We start from the raw sequence: 15440 nt of genomic DNA, 5'->3' as shown, positions 1-15440 counted from the left end.
GTTGACGAAAGTGAGCGATAACACGGCAACGATTATCAAATTGTTATAATTATGATGAGGGATGTGGTTTTTGGAGTAAGACGTTCAGTTTTGGACCCATAACTGGTGGTGTGTCTTCGTTGGCAACTATATGTTAGCATATTATCACAAGGGATAATATGTTTTGTTAGCACCAAACTTGATTTTGTTTGAAGAAATTCTTCCTTCTTGCAGTCTAAAACTATTATCACAAGGGATGTGATATAAACTGACTTCGTGTGACCTAGTGTATGTGCTTCTGATTCATCAACTCATTCAGTCATGTTTTGTTTATTTCGCTTAACTGGTTACTGTCTCTGAAATGTTGGCAGGTGGTTGATGGTCAAGGCAGAGGAATAAAGACGGGGACGTCGAGGAAGAGAATGCCAACGGAGACGAGAAATGCAGGGAAGGGACGTTAGATTGAGGTGCAGACTTTGTCTGGATTAAGCATTCAATCTTTTTTACTGAAATGAAAAGTGAATAATTTCCTGTGGTTTTGTCTCAATCAATTCTTGTAACATACCACATCCATAAGAATAAGAGTCTTTGTGTCTGGGTTGTTGGGTGGGCTTGAGTGTTATAGTTCTACATGTTCCTTGTTCTTCTACCTCACAGAATACGAAAGGAAAAAAAGAGAAATCGTGGCTACATAAATTGAATCTTTACGGTATTTGGTAAAATATATAACCTCGACAACTACAATCCTCTGTTTACAAGGGCAACTATAAGGGTCAACAACGACACTAATACAATTGTTAATCTTGACAAACGTAAGCCACCATACGGCCATACCGACCAAAAGAACCCAAAAAATACTATTGTCATTTCATCGATTAGCTAGGAATGATCATCAAACTCATGCCGCTAGCATCAAGACAAGCAAATGCGCTTTGTTCTCGACTGAAAGGAACAACTATACCGGAAGAGGGGGCTTTCAATTTCAGCTACGCGTCTTTCTTCTGTTTGTCTTTCTGCTCAGTGAGAATCATCTTAGCACACATATCCTGTTTTTAGGGGTTCGTGGTGGAGTTGGTCAATTATTTAAAAAGGAACGATGTTTTTCGCTCTACTTACGTTTGGACTTGGACTACTACATGCATTAAATTCCTATACTAATATCTTTGGAACCGAAAAAAATATATATCACTTATATACCAATCCCGACTTGAGACCGAGATTTTCTTTTATTCATTTAAAGAGATTATCACTTTAGAGGGTATTAATTTAAAAGGATTCTACAATATACCATCTCGCTGACAACGCTCAATATTTTTTATTTTTTATAATTCGGAATCGTACACAAGACTCTCCCAGCCCCGGGTCAAACTACGCCTTCTGAGAAAGGTCTTCAACTCCTAATTGGATGACATCTAAATATTTTCTAACAAGCCTCAGATTTTTAATATGACTAGACTTTTGACACATATTGACAAATGAAAAGTACAGAAGGTGGATGCAATCACAAAAAAGGACAAAGGCATAAGGTTAACTGACATTATATAGGTTTAGCGTCTCTTTTGTCTTCCCACCGTCCGAATATGAACCCTCCAAAACATTCATTTTACTTGTCATCTTCTTCGCACCATTATCTGTCCTGTCTAATCTCTGCATCAGGATATGATATGAAAACATTAAAATATACTGTCTAAATTTTTTAGCAGATTTATCGTCAAACATATTCTCTCTAATACAAACCAGAAACTAAACCATGGAGAGTATAAACGAAACCAAAATCACTCCAAAATAGTACGATCAAAAGAAAAACATTCGCGGCCTATGTTGCTCAGAGGTTTGGAGGGATAAGATGCAAGTAGATCATCCCCTTATTTCTGTGAGAGTTTGTTTACATGAAGACCCCGAACTCAAGTAGGTATACAAACAAAAGCACAGTCAAATAAAATCCCGAAACAAAACAAACAGTTAAATCCATCACTTACTAAGCATAAAAGAGTCAAAAGAACAAGCTAACACAGCATCACCTAACCATTTATTCTGGCAAGCACAATATTCCAAATGCTACTCTCCACTAGTTTTGGACATACTCATCCTTCCCCTCTCCTTAATAAAAGTCCCTTTTATTTTGTGTACAACAACTCTGCCTAACTAATGCTAGTAGGGTTACTTATCTTCTTGGATTTAGCTCAGAAGTGGCAGATTCTCCTGCTACAGAATCAACTAGAAGGCTGAATTTTTGTATCAGCAGGATTACATTCTCTCCTATATAAGCACACAAAATTTTGTGGTAGCTCATCAAACTTCTGAAAAGCTAAATAAGTCTTACCAACTTCTCAAGATCCCCCTGTAAATTCTGCAGCTTCCATCGTTATGGGAAAGCAAAGTGGTGATCCAACTGCCGCCAGTTCCTCGATTGCTCTCCTACAAGAAAGATTCAGACAGCTGGAAAAGATGAAGGAGAAAAGAGAAAAGCGAGAGATAAGGGTGTTCTCAGATTCTGAACAAACTATGCCCGCTATGTCCTCCGAGCCTTCAAGGGAGTCCTTTCAAAACAGTACAATTTTTCCATCTAGACCACCCTATCAAGACTCACTCTCCCTTGGACTTGATATATACAGCAAATATGTTAACTCCCGTTCCATGAATGCATCACACTCTACAAAATTATGGTCAACCGGCGCAGCACCAACAGTTAGCCGATCGTACGCATTTGAAAAATCTGAAGTGGATACCTCTCTTCATCTGTAGACATACAATCTAATTTATGTTTCACATCTCTACTTGGCCTTTTATTTTCTCTGTTAATTGCTTTAAGAAAAGAGGAACAGATAGGGAAAATTACTGTCTATATATTTTCATTAACTTCTTCCTCAACAAGTACAGTGTCTTGTGGAAAGCCACCATTTGGTGTCCCCTCGTTATATATATCGTCATCACTCTGGCCTGAATCTTCCCCCTCTCTCCATTTTCGTTTCCATATTCTAGGGATCATGCGAGTGATTTCTTTGGTTTCTGTAGTTGAACCATGATTTATCCATGTAAATCGCACAGCCTTAACCTTTCTACAATCACCTGCCAAAATCTGCACCACAGATATTTAAGTGATATAAATAAAAGTAAATGTCTTGTGCCTAACAAAAACATATATTATAAAATAATGCACTCAAAAAAGGTTTCCAGATCCCTGTGATCTTGTCTATTCCTGAGGGCGGACTAGGTCATTAATTTTCTGTAATACAGTAGGAACTCAAGATGAATACAATCTAGCATGTGACCCGGTGCAGTGAGTCATGGAGTGGAATACTGATGTCAGAGGAAGGTTCCAGTGTTTTCAACTATAGCCACTGCTAAAAAAAGCAAAAGCAATCACAAAAAGCAATGGTGTATTGAATCAATCAAGGTTAAAAAATGCACAGTGCTGAAATTCAGAGCTTTTTGGTAATGTAGTTTTAAAGCAGGATGTACTGGTACCAAACAACAAAGAGTTACAGGCTGCAAATAACTGTTGTATTAACAAAATAATTGAGGTACAGTATATGGATCTTATTGTTTATTGTAGCCCCATTGCGGAATTGTGCTTGATGTAGTTGCCTGCTTTCAAAATCAAGAGGAAAATAGAGAAAAGGGAAGGTAAAAAGGGTTTCTGAATAAATTTAAACACAAAAAGAACAGTGAACAAACGAAGAATTGGGCACAAAAAAAATCGTCAGACAAAACCAGGATTATCAATGGGAGGTTATAGAAATATTCTGCAACATGTGTCGCAGAAGAAAAATTAGTACCTCGAGTTTGAATGCTTGATGTGTAATCTTCTCATCATGAAGTTCACTTTCTTCTTCACTGTAATCACTACCCTTCTCTCTTTTTGCCTTTTCAAGCTCTATGTTGATACTGTCACCCGTTTTTGGTATATATCCAAATGCTTCGCATATGAAACCTGATACAGTCTCATATTGATGTGCCTGTAATACATCAAAAAAGTAGAACTACCTGTTAAACGAATAGATAGGATATGAACCAGAAGTATTAAATAACTCTGTATAATTTATATGAACCAGAAACATTCAAAAGATATTTATAATTGTTTTCAAAATAATGTGCCTCCATTAAGATTTTTAAAACTCAGGAAGCAGAACCATGTTATCCTGTTTCTGAGCACTCATGATAGAGGTACCACTTGAGCTGACAGGTGGAAGATCTGTAAAGGGCTAGATCTAAAAACACTCCCATCTTGTTCAAGACTTGCATAGCATACCAAGTTGGAAGTAAAAGATATTTATAATTGTTTTCGAAATAATGTGCCTCCACTAAGATTTTCAAAGCTCGGGAAGCAGAACCATGTCATCCTGTTTCTGAGCACTCATGATAGAGGTACCTCTTGAGCTGACAGGTGGAAGATCTGTAAAGGGCTAGATCTAAAAACACTCCCATCTCGTTCAAGACTTGCATAGCATACCAAGTTGGAAGTATTTTTGTAGCACAAAGAACTTTGTACCAGAGAAGACTGTGATGATGAAGTGCACTCCGTCTCAACTTGAGGCAATGCAAAATTCTCAGTTTTCGCATCGCATCTCACTTGAGAGTAGTAAAATTATAAATTAACTCTGAATTCAAATTTGCATTCTCATTCATCAAGTAAAAATATAACGCCAAAGATGGCTAGGAGAAGTAAAAATCCATTTAGATATTTCGTGTATACTCATCAAGTACTACATCCTCCATCCCCTTTTACAGGTCACTTCTAAAAAAATATGCATATTAGGAAAATTTTAGTTGAATAATCTTTTCCTATATGTACCCTTAATCATTACATTGAAAAATGAGAGTACAACTAAGTTTTACAAGCGTCAACTTTGGAAATAGTAAATTTAGGGAAAGTTTTGGTCCATAAAAAGAGGATATGTGTTAAGGGACAAATTTTACTTTATAAAGTGATGAGTAAAGGGGGACGGAGGGAGTACAAAGAACACTGGTAGCTAATATACTACTTCGGAAAAGAAAAGGTTAATAACATATTGCTCTACATTTCTATCTTTAAGAGAGTATCCATGTCTCTACCATGAAAAGAGTGGTATTCTTTTTCTGTGGGAAGGGGACAGTTAAAAATAATCTGGTTATTTTTGGCAAAAGGCGCACCAAGGCAGATGACCTTCCCGGACTTGTGCGCAAAGCCCCTTATCGCATCAGAGTGCAAGAGTTAAAAAAATGATATAGTTACATATATTTATTATCCATATCCATATGTATCTTTAAATGATGATTAATCCAAACTTCAAGAACCAATCAAGCATAATAGAAATGATTTATCATTCCAAATTCTAATGCAGCTCAAATGAGAAAAAATAAAAAAAGTTAAAAACATGATTTAACTTATAAACTAAGGCAATTAGTTATTTTTAATTAATATCAATTGCTATACTACACTGTAGATAGCATACAAAAAGTACAATAGTTATAACAAACTCTTTAGTTAACGTATTAAAACGAATAATTGTATTTAAGATCTAATAGTTATATTTTACTGATATTATATGAAATAACTTACCAGACAAACTTATATGTCAATGTTGCATATATGACTATGTAATGTATTCTTGCACTAAATTAAAATGTTATATAGCTTGTACACATTATTATACTATATATATATCGTTGATAATTATGATATATACAGAGTGGAAGCAGATCACAATATAATTAAAAAGATGAAGATACTAGGGATGAAGAAGGAACAAGGAACAAGGCAGAAGGTAGTAGATAGAAGAAACATATCTACACTTGTAAATGCCTTGGAGAGGACGATAACTACCAGGGCTCTCTACATGTCATCCTATTTATTATCCAATCACTTATTTCGTTTTTTATTTTGATCTAACAAAAGCAAAACATAACCTTCTCTAAAAATATGTTATATTACCTTGTTTAAAAGGTGCACGTCTCGCCTTGCTCCTAAGCAAAGTAAGGCGAGGTTAGTGCATCTTGTGCGCCTTTAAAACACCGGATGATAAATACCCTTATAGGAAAATAAACATATATACTTCTAATCGTATTTCGTTTGCATGGCGAACAGGATTTCTGGTGAAATTTCACATAAAGAAAGCTTTTTCCCTTTATTTTAGACATTATAGTGGCTGCCTCTTTTAGCAAATACAGCTGCCTGGTATTACTTTATGTAGTCCGCTAAGAAATACCACATTAAAAACAGCTTTCTGCCTACAGAAGTACAGTGTACATGTCAAAAGTAAGAATGAAATTAAACACTTAGAACTTAGTAGAAACAAATAACAATTTACAAACCTCGGGTAAAACAATATCCAGATCCTCTGAAAGTTGATCAATTGATGTATTTGCATCAACATCAAATACCCCTTCAGCTCGCATTACGACATAGCCAGTTTTCTTCTGAATTTCCTCCTACAATCAACAAACTCTATATGGTTTACACATGACAAAAGTAGAAAAAATGTTAATATTTCAGAAATGCATATTAAGCCCTATTTCTCGAATCATAAGCTTTTCTGTGGAGTTGGTCAGCCAACATGATATCCCGATACTTTTACGTTACCATAAGCATCATTATTGATAATGGCCCAAAGTTCTGTTCATGGTGATCCCTGACCAAGGTTGATTCACAGCCTAGGTGTGATTTTATGTTATATATTAGGCTTTTCTCTAACATTATAATTTCTTGAACTCTTGGGAGAACTGATCGACAAAAATTTCATTATTTACACTTCTTATGTAACTCAGTCTAATAATATGACACAAAATTGAATTCCAACATGTCAATCAATCATATATCACAATTACATTGGAGACATAAGGGAAGGCAATCTGCGATATAATGCAAATAAAATTTCGGGTTAAATATCAAAGTGGTCACTCAACTGAATGTCATATATCAGTTTAATCATCAAACTTAACGGGTTATCATTTGGATCACTAAAGTAATAATAAATATCAAACAGATACCTCAAAATATGTGCTCAAGAATTAAAATTTATTTTATGGAGTTCTAAACATTTTTTTAAAATCTTATTACAACCAAATGAAAAGTTATGAATTCATAGTATTTTAGATGATTTTTTGAGATTTTTAAAAATTTATCTACTAATTATTTTTATTTAAATAAAGCAAATGACTACAAAATTAAAAATAAATAGTAGATAAACTTTAAAAAATCTTATTGTATTATAGAAAATACTAGAATTCATACATTTTCATTTGGTTGTAATAGGATTCAAGAAAAATATATAGAACTCCATAAAATAAATTTTATTTTTCGAGCACATATTTTGAGGTATATGTATGATATTTATTATGACTTTAATGATTCAAATGATACCCCATTAACTTTGATGATTAAACTGATATATGGCGTTCAGTTGAGTGAGCACTTTGATATTTAACCCATAAAATTTCATATACTACATTACCTTTGTATCGTTCTCATCAAAGATTTCACCAACAATTTCCTCAACAATATCTTCCAGAGTAACTATCTGCTTCATCCGAATCGCAAAGACAGGGTAAAAGATCCCAGTAAATTGTAATAATAAATATTAACCAATTTACATTTTACACAGTAGATTAATACAATTTATCGAACATGTCAAAAATGCAGAGTGATCAGAACTTAATGAAACTGGCAGCTAGTCTTATTCATCTAAAGATAACTCAGGTCAAGTGATTGAAAGGCTTTAACTGGTGTATTATACTCTAACACAACATAAACAAAGATGAATTGTGTAACCTAGTAAAGAAAAAAGATGGAGTGCATAGTCCACCATTAGGATCAACTTATAATTGTACCTCGAATACATAGGGTAGTAGGTAGGGCTGGGTATACCTAGTAATAAAGAGATGGATTGTGTAAACCGCCATCAGAATCAACTTTTAATCTTACTAGGTACACCCTAAATGTGTTTCGTGTTTCAGAAAAAATACATTACTAAGGAGATGTGTAAAGTATTCCACAGTCGAATCTATGCAAACAAGGAACTGCAAGTAAGAGGTAGGCAGCCGAACCAACACACTAAAGGTACACAGCTAGTGGTCTTACTTAGGATCACAAGACCTGTAAAAAAACTTGGGAGATGCTTTTTATCTAGTTGTGATAATATGAAGTAATTATAATTCCATAAAATAGCAGCAGATATCAACTACATGGGCAGGAGTAAGTCTGGTAAATTTAATTTTTTTCATCAAAGTAGACACAGCTGCAATTACATAAACAAGCAGACATCTGAACAAACAAAAATGTATCTTTACGGTGTTTTATGTTTGTTTGTGTTTTTAATTGAAGAAAAGAAGAGTAGCAAAAAGATAAAGAGGTAAATAAAAAATTTTGTGCGCACTCCTGAGGTTATTAAGATGACAAAAGAAAGTTGGAAATAATAAGTAAAATAAAAAAACAGGAGCGATGTAAGAGAATCTGTTACAATCATCCGAAAAGTGGGAAGAAAGTTTTGGGGAGTAATTCTTGAAAAGTTTCTCCCTTCTTTCCTCTATCTCTTAATAAAAACCCAGGAGCACAACCTAAAAAGAAAGATTCTCATAGTTTCTCCTCCTTCCACTTCTTATCACTAATTTTTAAAACTCGGGAGCAGGATGTACAGAATTTACATGGTATGTACTGTGCACTATGAATGACTAAAATCCAGAGTATACAATCAGAAGCAACTATAAATCACATGCAGGTAAGGATCATAACAGATATCAAAATTATGAACATACTCCCACAGTTCCTCCGTATTCGTTAAGGACTACAGCCATGTGGACTTTCCGGATACGGAACTCCCTAAGTAGATTCCAGACTGACATTGAATCTGCAACATAACCAAGACAGAGATATGTTTTACACTGACGAGAAAAAAAAATACATTCTTCAACAGAGAAGCATCAAACATCCAGTCAATTAAGCCTAAAACTTCATGCATCACAATCGTAGGTGCTTAAACTACGTGAGCCAGAACTACAGTACAAGTAAAAATGTATCCAAAAGTTAATAAGGAAAATAAAAACATACCAGGAACAAAATATGCTGGTTTGTGTGCAATATCTTCCACAGATGTACTTTCAAGTAATTCTCCCTGTAAAATAATAATTATGTAAGAATAAATTACCATGCATATACTACATCCATTAGCAAAGAGAAGTATAACACCCATTATAGAAACTAACTTGCCTTTCGCAGAAAATCTAGTAGATCCATTGCATAAGCAATACCCACTATGTTATCAATACGCTGTTCAAACACTGGTACCCTACAGATGCATAAATTAAAATCTAGTCACTGAAACTACAGAAATGTATTAGCTGTCAATTGATGACCTTTTCATACCTGGAGTATGGATGAGTCACCCAGAACTGATGGAAATCTGATAGTGTTGCATCTGAATCAATGGCAAGTATGTCTATAAGGGGGGTCATCACCTCCCTAACATGTGTATCTTTTATCTCCAACACGTTTTCAATCATATCCTGCAACAGCACGTATTGGACCTTATGATCGTAAAATTTATCAACCACATGCCAGAGGAAGTTGCTATTTTAGAAAAACATTTTCTTCGTAAAGGGAGGATAGATATTCTATAATAACAAAACAACAATACAGGAGCTTTATTCTCAGTAGTCAGTACCACTAGCAGGTTGCAAAATTCAAAAATTTCAGGTTATGGCTTTTCATACTCAGACCGAACCTTCAGATTAAGAATAGTTGTGGAAGCTGTTGTCTATGTACGCTAGAAGCTAGGAGAATCCTGGTATTAATTCACTGTTTTCTTGCAACTAATCCTTGCCCACAAATTGTCACGACCTTGTCCGACTTTAACACGATGCCAAATGTATAGTTTCTACTTCATCATACATCTTGAATCAAACACCAATTTATCCAATTTGCACAATTTGCAGCTTGTTGAAAGTCAATTGAGGATTATGAAAATATATTTTCTTCAGGGTTTTTTTTAAAAAAAAATTGAGACCATTGGAAAAGGTTTTCCCCGTTCATTGATTCCACCACCGTTATTTTTTGTGCAAAGATATAGATGGTCACCCTACATCCTCAAACAATTCATCAATGAAAGGATTGATTTAGCTAAGGACTAGATATTCTTTTCATAACAACTAAAAATTTCACGACAATTTATGAACACAAAATGTTGACGGTAATGAATTTTCTGAGGCATATATTCCTCAATGAGATTAAGTAAGTATAATTTATCACATTCACGTGTAGCAAGTAGCAACATATGCTAGACACAAGTAGGCAACAAACATTTGACGTTGTAGTTTACCTGTTCTTCTTCCTCTATCGTGCCACTCGACTCAGCAACTCTTAACATCAACTTCAATTCATCTTCAGTGACATACGGTTCACTAAAAGAGAAAAGGGAACATTAAGAATGTAAATTAGGAAAAGTAAGGTTCACAGAAAAATCACTTCCAAGTTACACTTCTTTAGGGTTCACTTTGTACAATATATGCTTGTCCAATTACATGAGCGATGTTAGATGGGATACCTTCTTGCTTTCAAACCAAGCAACTTAAGCATCCCCATCGACAGAAATGTTACAATTCTTCCAACAGGATACAATACAAGAGAAAGCCACGCAACTGGCCTGACCTGAAGAACTCACATGAATGACTAACATCACTAGTCTGAACTGGCAGCAAAAGAACTCACATGAATGACTAACATCACTAGTCTGAACTGGCAGCAATTAATTAAAAACTAGTACCGCATATATTAGAAGCATACTGCAAGTTTTAAAGGTAATTAACTTCAGCTAATCAGAAAGCACAACCAAACATACCACAACTCTAGCAACTTCTGTAGCATGGTGTACTGCAATACTTTTTGGGGTGATTTCAGTTAGAAGCAATATAGCTACCTGAAACAAAGTACAAGATATCTGAAATTCTTCGTAAAAAGAGTACATAGACACGTAGTTCAGTGGGAGCGAGTGAGGGAGAGGGAGGGAGGAAGGAAGGGAGAGAGGGGGAAGGAGAAAGTATCTGAGCACAAGCCTGACAAAAGAATAAGTTTATTTTTGAAACCATAATTTTTTTAAAAAAATTAGGCAAAATAAAAAAAAATATCATATCAATCTGCGGTCTTTGGAGAAAAAAAAAATCTTTCTTTCTATATGAATTATTGCTAGTGATGGGTCAATTATCATTTATCGATCATCTAAAAATTATTTCTTCCCGAATAATATATCTAATAGACTAACCCAAAATAAATAAGAAAAATAACAATAAAATGATTGAAGCTCATTATATTAGATGATATCTAAAAACTAGTGGAAGATAAGAAAGCATGTTAAAATCTAGGGAAACTAGGATTGGATACCATATATGAACTTGGAGAGAATATTAAAACGAAGAGATACATTATCTGAAGTATACAGAGAAATGATTCTTGATGAGAGATGTGAAGTGCCTAAGGAACAACAATTCATAACTGGTCAAGTTCGACACCTGGTAAAGCAAATTCAAATATACATCTCGGCCATTATAAGTATAATTTCCATACGAACAGCTAAGTCCCATTGTACATGATATTTACAATTTAATTGTTAGATACCGTCATCACACCAGTTGCTGCTGTAATACCGGCTTCACCAAAAAGGGTTGTTGCTGCCTCTGTGACAAGTGCTGTAGCTCCAATATTAACAACACTGAAATCCAAGCATAGAGTTTTTGTAAAAGATATCTAACATTAACTTGAAACATAAACATTACATCATCAAGAAATTGTATATTTAAATGAATACAATACGTTGTGCCGATAAGAATGGTTGTAAGGAAGCGAGTGACATCACTACGAAGCATCCTAAATACACCATTCTCTGGCTCTTTATCAGCCAGCTCGTGCACCTACAGAACACCAAACTTTTCATATAGATGGATATAAAGACATTGAAACATAAACTGTTCTCTTTATCTAGCAAAGAATTGGGAAAACAAAGAAAAGCTCCTATAAGGATAGCAATTACTGATCATTCCAACATAAAATCCTTTTGGTTGTTACAAAATCCCTCCTGCAATACTAAAAGTAAGCTTACAAACATGGATAGACATTTAGACAGGAAACAAGATTGAAAATAATCAGGTCACGGATTACAATGCATAAGTAGTATATAGATGGGACTTGAGAGGTCTACGGAGAGATACAATGCACAACTTCTATGAAAATCTGGGTTAGTACTTCTTTGTTCTTTTCATATCTTTCGACTTTTGTTTTTGCTGAGGAAATTCATTATGACAGTTTATAGTCTTGGGACGAAAACAAATCCTATCACATAAATTTTAACATAACAAGGACTTGGGTGGAGACACTTATCAGATGTTTTAATGTGAAAACAAAATAAAAATTATACCAGGGTGAACTCCAAATAATTCTTTACCTAAATGAGATTTTTTTTGTATAAAAATTCTATTGATCGGACCAAATTTCAAATAGAATAATCTCTATTTTAAAGTTAAAGTTCAACAGATCATGAGTGGGGATCACATCTCCAATGCCACATAGGAATTATATTTAATATAAATTTAGTAAACATTATTATTTGGAATAATTTTACTATAAGGCATGTAGATTATTAAGAATATTCAAGATTTATGGGTAGAGAGCCCTTTGAATTATTCTCCTTTATTATACGGCATTGGATATAGAAAAGGATTATTTTTCCTAATTATAATATTAGATATAAATAAGGATTAGTTTTCTGGGAGAGCTTACTACCCAGCTTATAGGACCTACATTCAAACAGTTGTAATCTTCACTATTTAACAAAATCAAGTATCTGTCGAGTTGATAATTGTGAAAATTACAATTTTCAAAAAATGTTTAAAATGTTGAACTAGCTAAACGTAAGATTTTTTTCACTTGATGACGTACTTGCAAGTTAGTGCAAAGTTCAGTGAGGTAATATCTGTTCTACTCATTTAAAACAGAATAATAACACACCCGAGTGTTTAACTAATTTGTAATACAAGAATAAGCTATTTTCCTATCATGATCGCTCACTCGTTAGAGTTGACTACAAAATCAAACACAATGTATTATCCCTGAATAAACAACACACAACCATTTCAAGTTAAGTTGATTAAGTTTCGGCGGAAACGAAGCACAAATAAAACAAGTGAGAAAAGACCTGCCTTCCAAGGCCAGAGTGTAGTAATCGAAGTCTCAGCCATCGAGAAAAAAGCGGATAAACCCAAAAGCACAGCCAAGATCAAACCCTGCTCTTTAAAAACGCCCAAAACCTGCAAAATCTTGGGCCAATGACTCTTAAAATACACTCCACTACCAGCTGAAACCCCTTCCGTAGCCAAAGCAATTCGACATTTAATCACATTATACCCCAAAACCGCAAACAAAACACCCCATTTTCCTAACTCCCCCAAAAAATCCAATTTTGCATCACTAAAAAATATTTTTTCATCTTGGTTCACTGGGGACTTTTGTCGAACACTTGGTGTGCAAACAAAAGAACAGCGGGTAAAAAGCGAGATTGGCCGGAATGATTTAGATGGGGTTGTTGTGGGGAAGCTCAAATGGGTAGTGAAATGATGAGATGTGATATTTGGTCTAGTTAAAAATTGATGAAATGTATGAATTTTAGGAGAGTAATGAGTGTTTGTTGTAAGCTCCATGGAGGTTGTTAACGAGAAAAGACTTACATTTACAAATTGTATGTGTGTGTGTATATGTGGAGAGGGAGAGTATGTTGTAATGAAACATTGAAACTCTACACAAGACAGCGCCGGAAATGGAGAAATTTCATGGGTTTTTCTGGGTTGGTGGGCTGGAATTTCATAATTGTTTTTTGATTTATAATTATAGAGTATTATTTTTTATTATTATAAAAAATAGATTTTCAATTTTTTCAAAATATATGTTATTACTTTGCTATTGATTATTTTTCCTAAAAATATAATTGACCGTGTTAACATGAATTTTTATTCAACATATGTAAGTTCAAAGAATTCTAAAATTTAATTTTAAACTCTTAAATTCTATGTGATGCAAGTATAAAATTTACTTTTTCGATTAATATTATTAATTTCTTGATTTCTATTCGTGATAATCCTGTATATTTGATTTTTAATTTCAGATATCCTAATATTAAGTAAAATGTAATATAATTAATTTTGGACAATAAAATAAGTTAGATATTTGAAATTTTTGCCGAAAGGACTTTTAAATTATGTAAGATGGAATTAAATTGAATGACATATATTTAAATTTCATAACTAAACTTGTTATATTGACTCCGTTTTATATGATTTAAGAATATATATATTTGTTCACAATAAATTTAAATATATAATTTATTTTCAAATCAAAATCATTTCTATTATATTTTACCTACTATGAATATTCGAAATGAAAATTAAAATGTACAAAATTATCACAAATAGAAATTCGATAAATTGATGGTAACAGGAAATTATTTTTAAAATTACACATAATAAAAAGGTAAAGAAAATTAAAATAAGTTAGGAAAAATAACATTAAACTTAAACTTATCATACAACTTATTAGTTGGATCGAAAAGTAGTTTTGAACTTATAAGTCACTTCTATACTATATTATAATAACCGGAATGGGGTGTAATTTTGTATGTTTTTTTGTTGGTTTGGTTATTCTCATTCATGACCGTCGGATCTTTTAAATCAAGTAATTTGGATTGTTAGATTCAAATATTAAAAAAAATATACACTACTAAATCTTCCACGTTCAAACCCCGTCAACATCAGATATTTATATTATTATTTATACAATACTAAAACTCTCATATTCGAATCCCACCAACATCTCATATTCGAATCTCACTAACAGCAAATATTTATGTTATTATTTATACATTACCCAAGATTCAGATTTGAATCCCCCAATAACAAATACTTATATTATTATTTATAAATATACTAATAAGTTAATGATCAAATATAAATTTATTATAATTTTAAATAATATAAAAATATTAAGCATAAGTAATTAGCCAAACAAGCCCTATACCAAATATCACATTTTTTACTTAATCGTATGTTTTATTTTGAAGGAGTATATGAGTAATTATTTCAATAATAATTTTAATTTTAATTACATCTATACTATATTATAATAGCCGGAATAGAGATAATTTGGTTCAACGGTTTAGTTCAACGATAATTCCCTAATTTTGATTATTACAAAAATAAATAAATAGTGTTATATATCTAATAAACTACTAAATTATTAAACTACTATTAAATATAGTATACTTATCTTACTAAACTACGAATACAACTTATCCTATTATTAAAAGATATAAATAATAGTGTTACATATCTGCTAAACTACTAGAAATAGTCTATCTATTCTACTAAATTACGACCACATGTTATTTTATTATTTTTATTATAAATTTATAATCATTATAAATTTATATAAATATTTTAAAAATATAATA

General features: G+C 33.0%; 1 protein-coding gene across 3 annotated transcripts; it reads right to left on the bottom strand.

Moving 5' to 3' along the window:
• Positions 1-1833: 1833 nt before the first annotated feature.
• On the bottom strand, positions 1834-13795 carry LOC141707027 (DUF21 domain-containing protein At1g55930, chloroplastic-like). Of its 3 annotated transcripts, XM_074509989.1 has the most exons (15): positions 13141-13795; positions 11759-11856; positions 11564-11657; positions 10791-10868; positions 10497-10600; positions 10272-10353; positions 9320-9459; positions 9160-9242; positions 9005-9064; positions 8713-8804; positions 7413-7478; positions 6274-6390; positions 3759-3938; positions 2819-3058; positions 1834-2718 (listed from the first exon to the last, which is right to left on the bottom strand). In XM_074509989.1, exons 1-14 carry the CDS (start codon positions 13636-13638, stop codon positions 2822-2824), a joined length of 1929 nt encoding a protein of 642 aa, XP_074366090.1. In that variant the 5' UTR covers positions 13639-13795; the 3' UTR covers positions 1834-2718; positions 2819-2821. The 3 variants fall into 3 exon arrangements, with proteins under 3 accessions (XP_074366090.1, XP_074366089.1, XP_074366091.1); XM_074509988.1 differs by having other exon boundaries at positions 1834-3058; XM_074509990.1 differs by lacking the exons at positions 1834-2718; positions 2819-3058; positions 3759-3938 and adding an exon at positions 5504-6189.
• Positions 13796-15440: the final 1645 nt, after the last annotated feature.

This window comes from Apium graveolens, chromosome 2 (genome assembly GCF_009905375.1).
Source record: "Apium graveolens cultivar Ventura chromosome 2, ASM990537v1, whole genome shotgun sequence".
Taxonomy (NCBI): Eukaryota; Viridiplantae; Streptophyta; class Magnoliopsida; order Apiales; family Apiaceae; genus Apium; species Apium graveolens.
The sequence above is the reverse complement of the archived record's forward strand: the minus strand, read 5'-3'. Positions and strand labels throughout refer to the sequence as shown.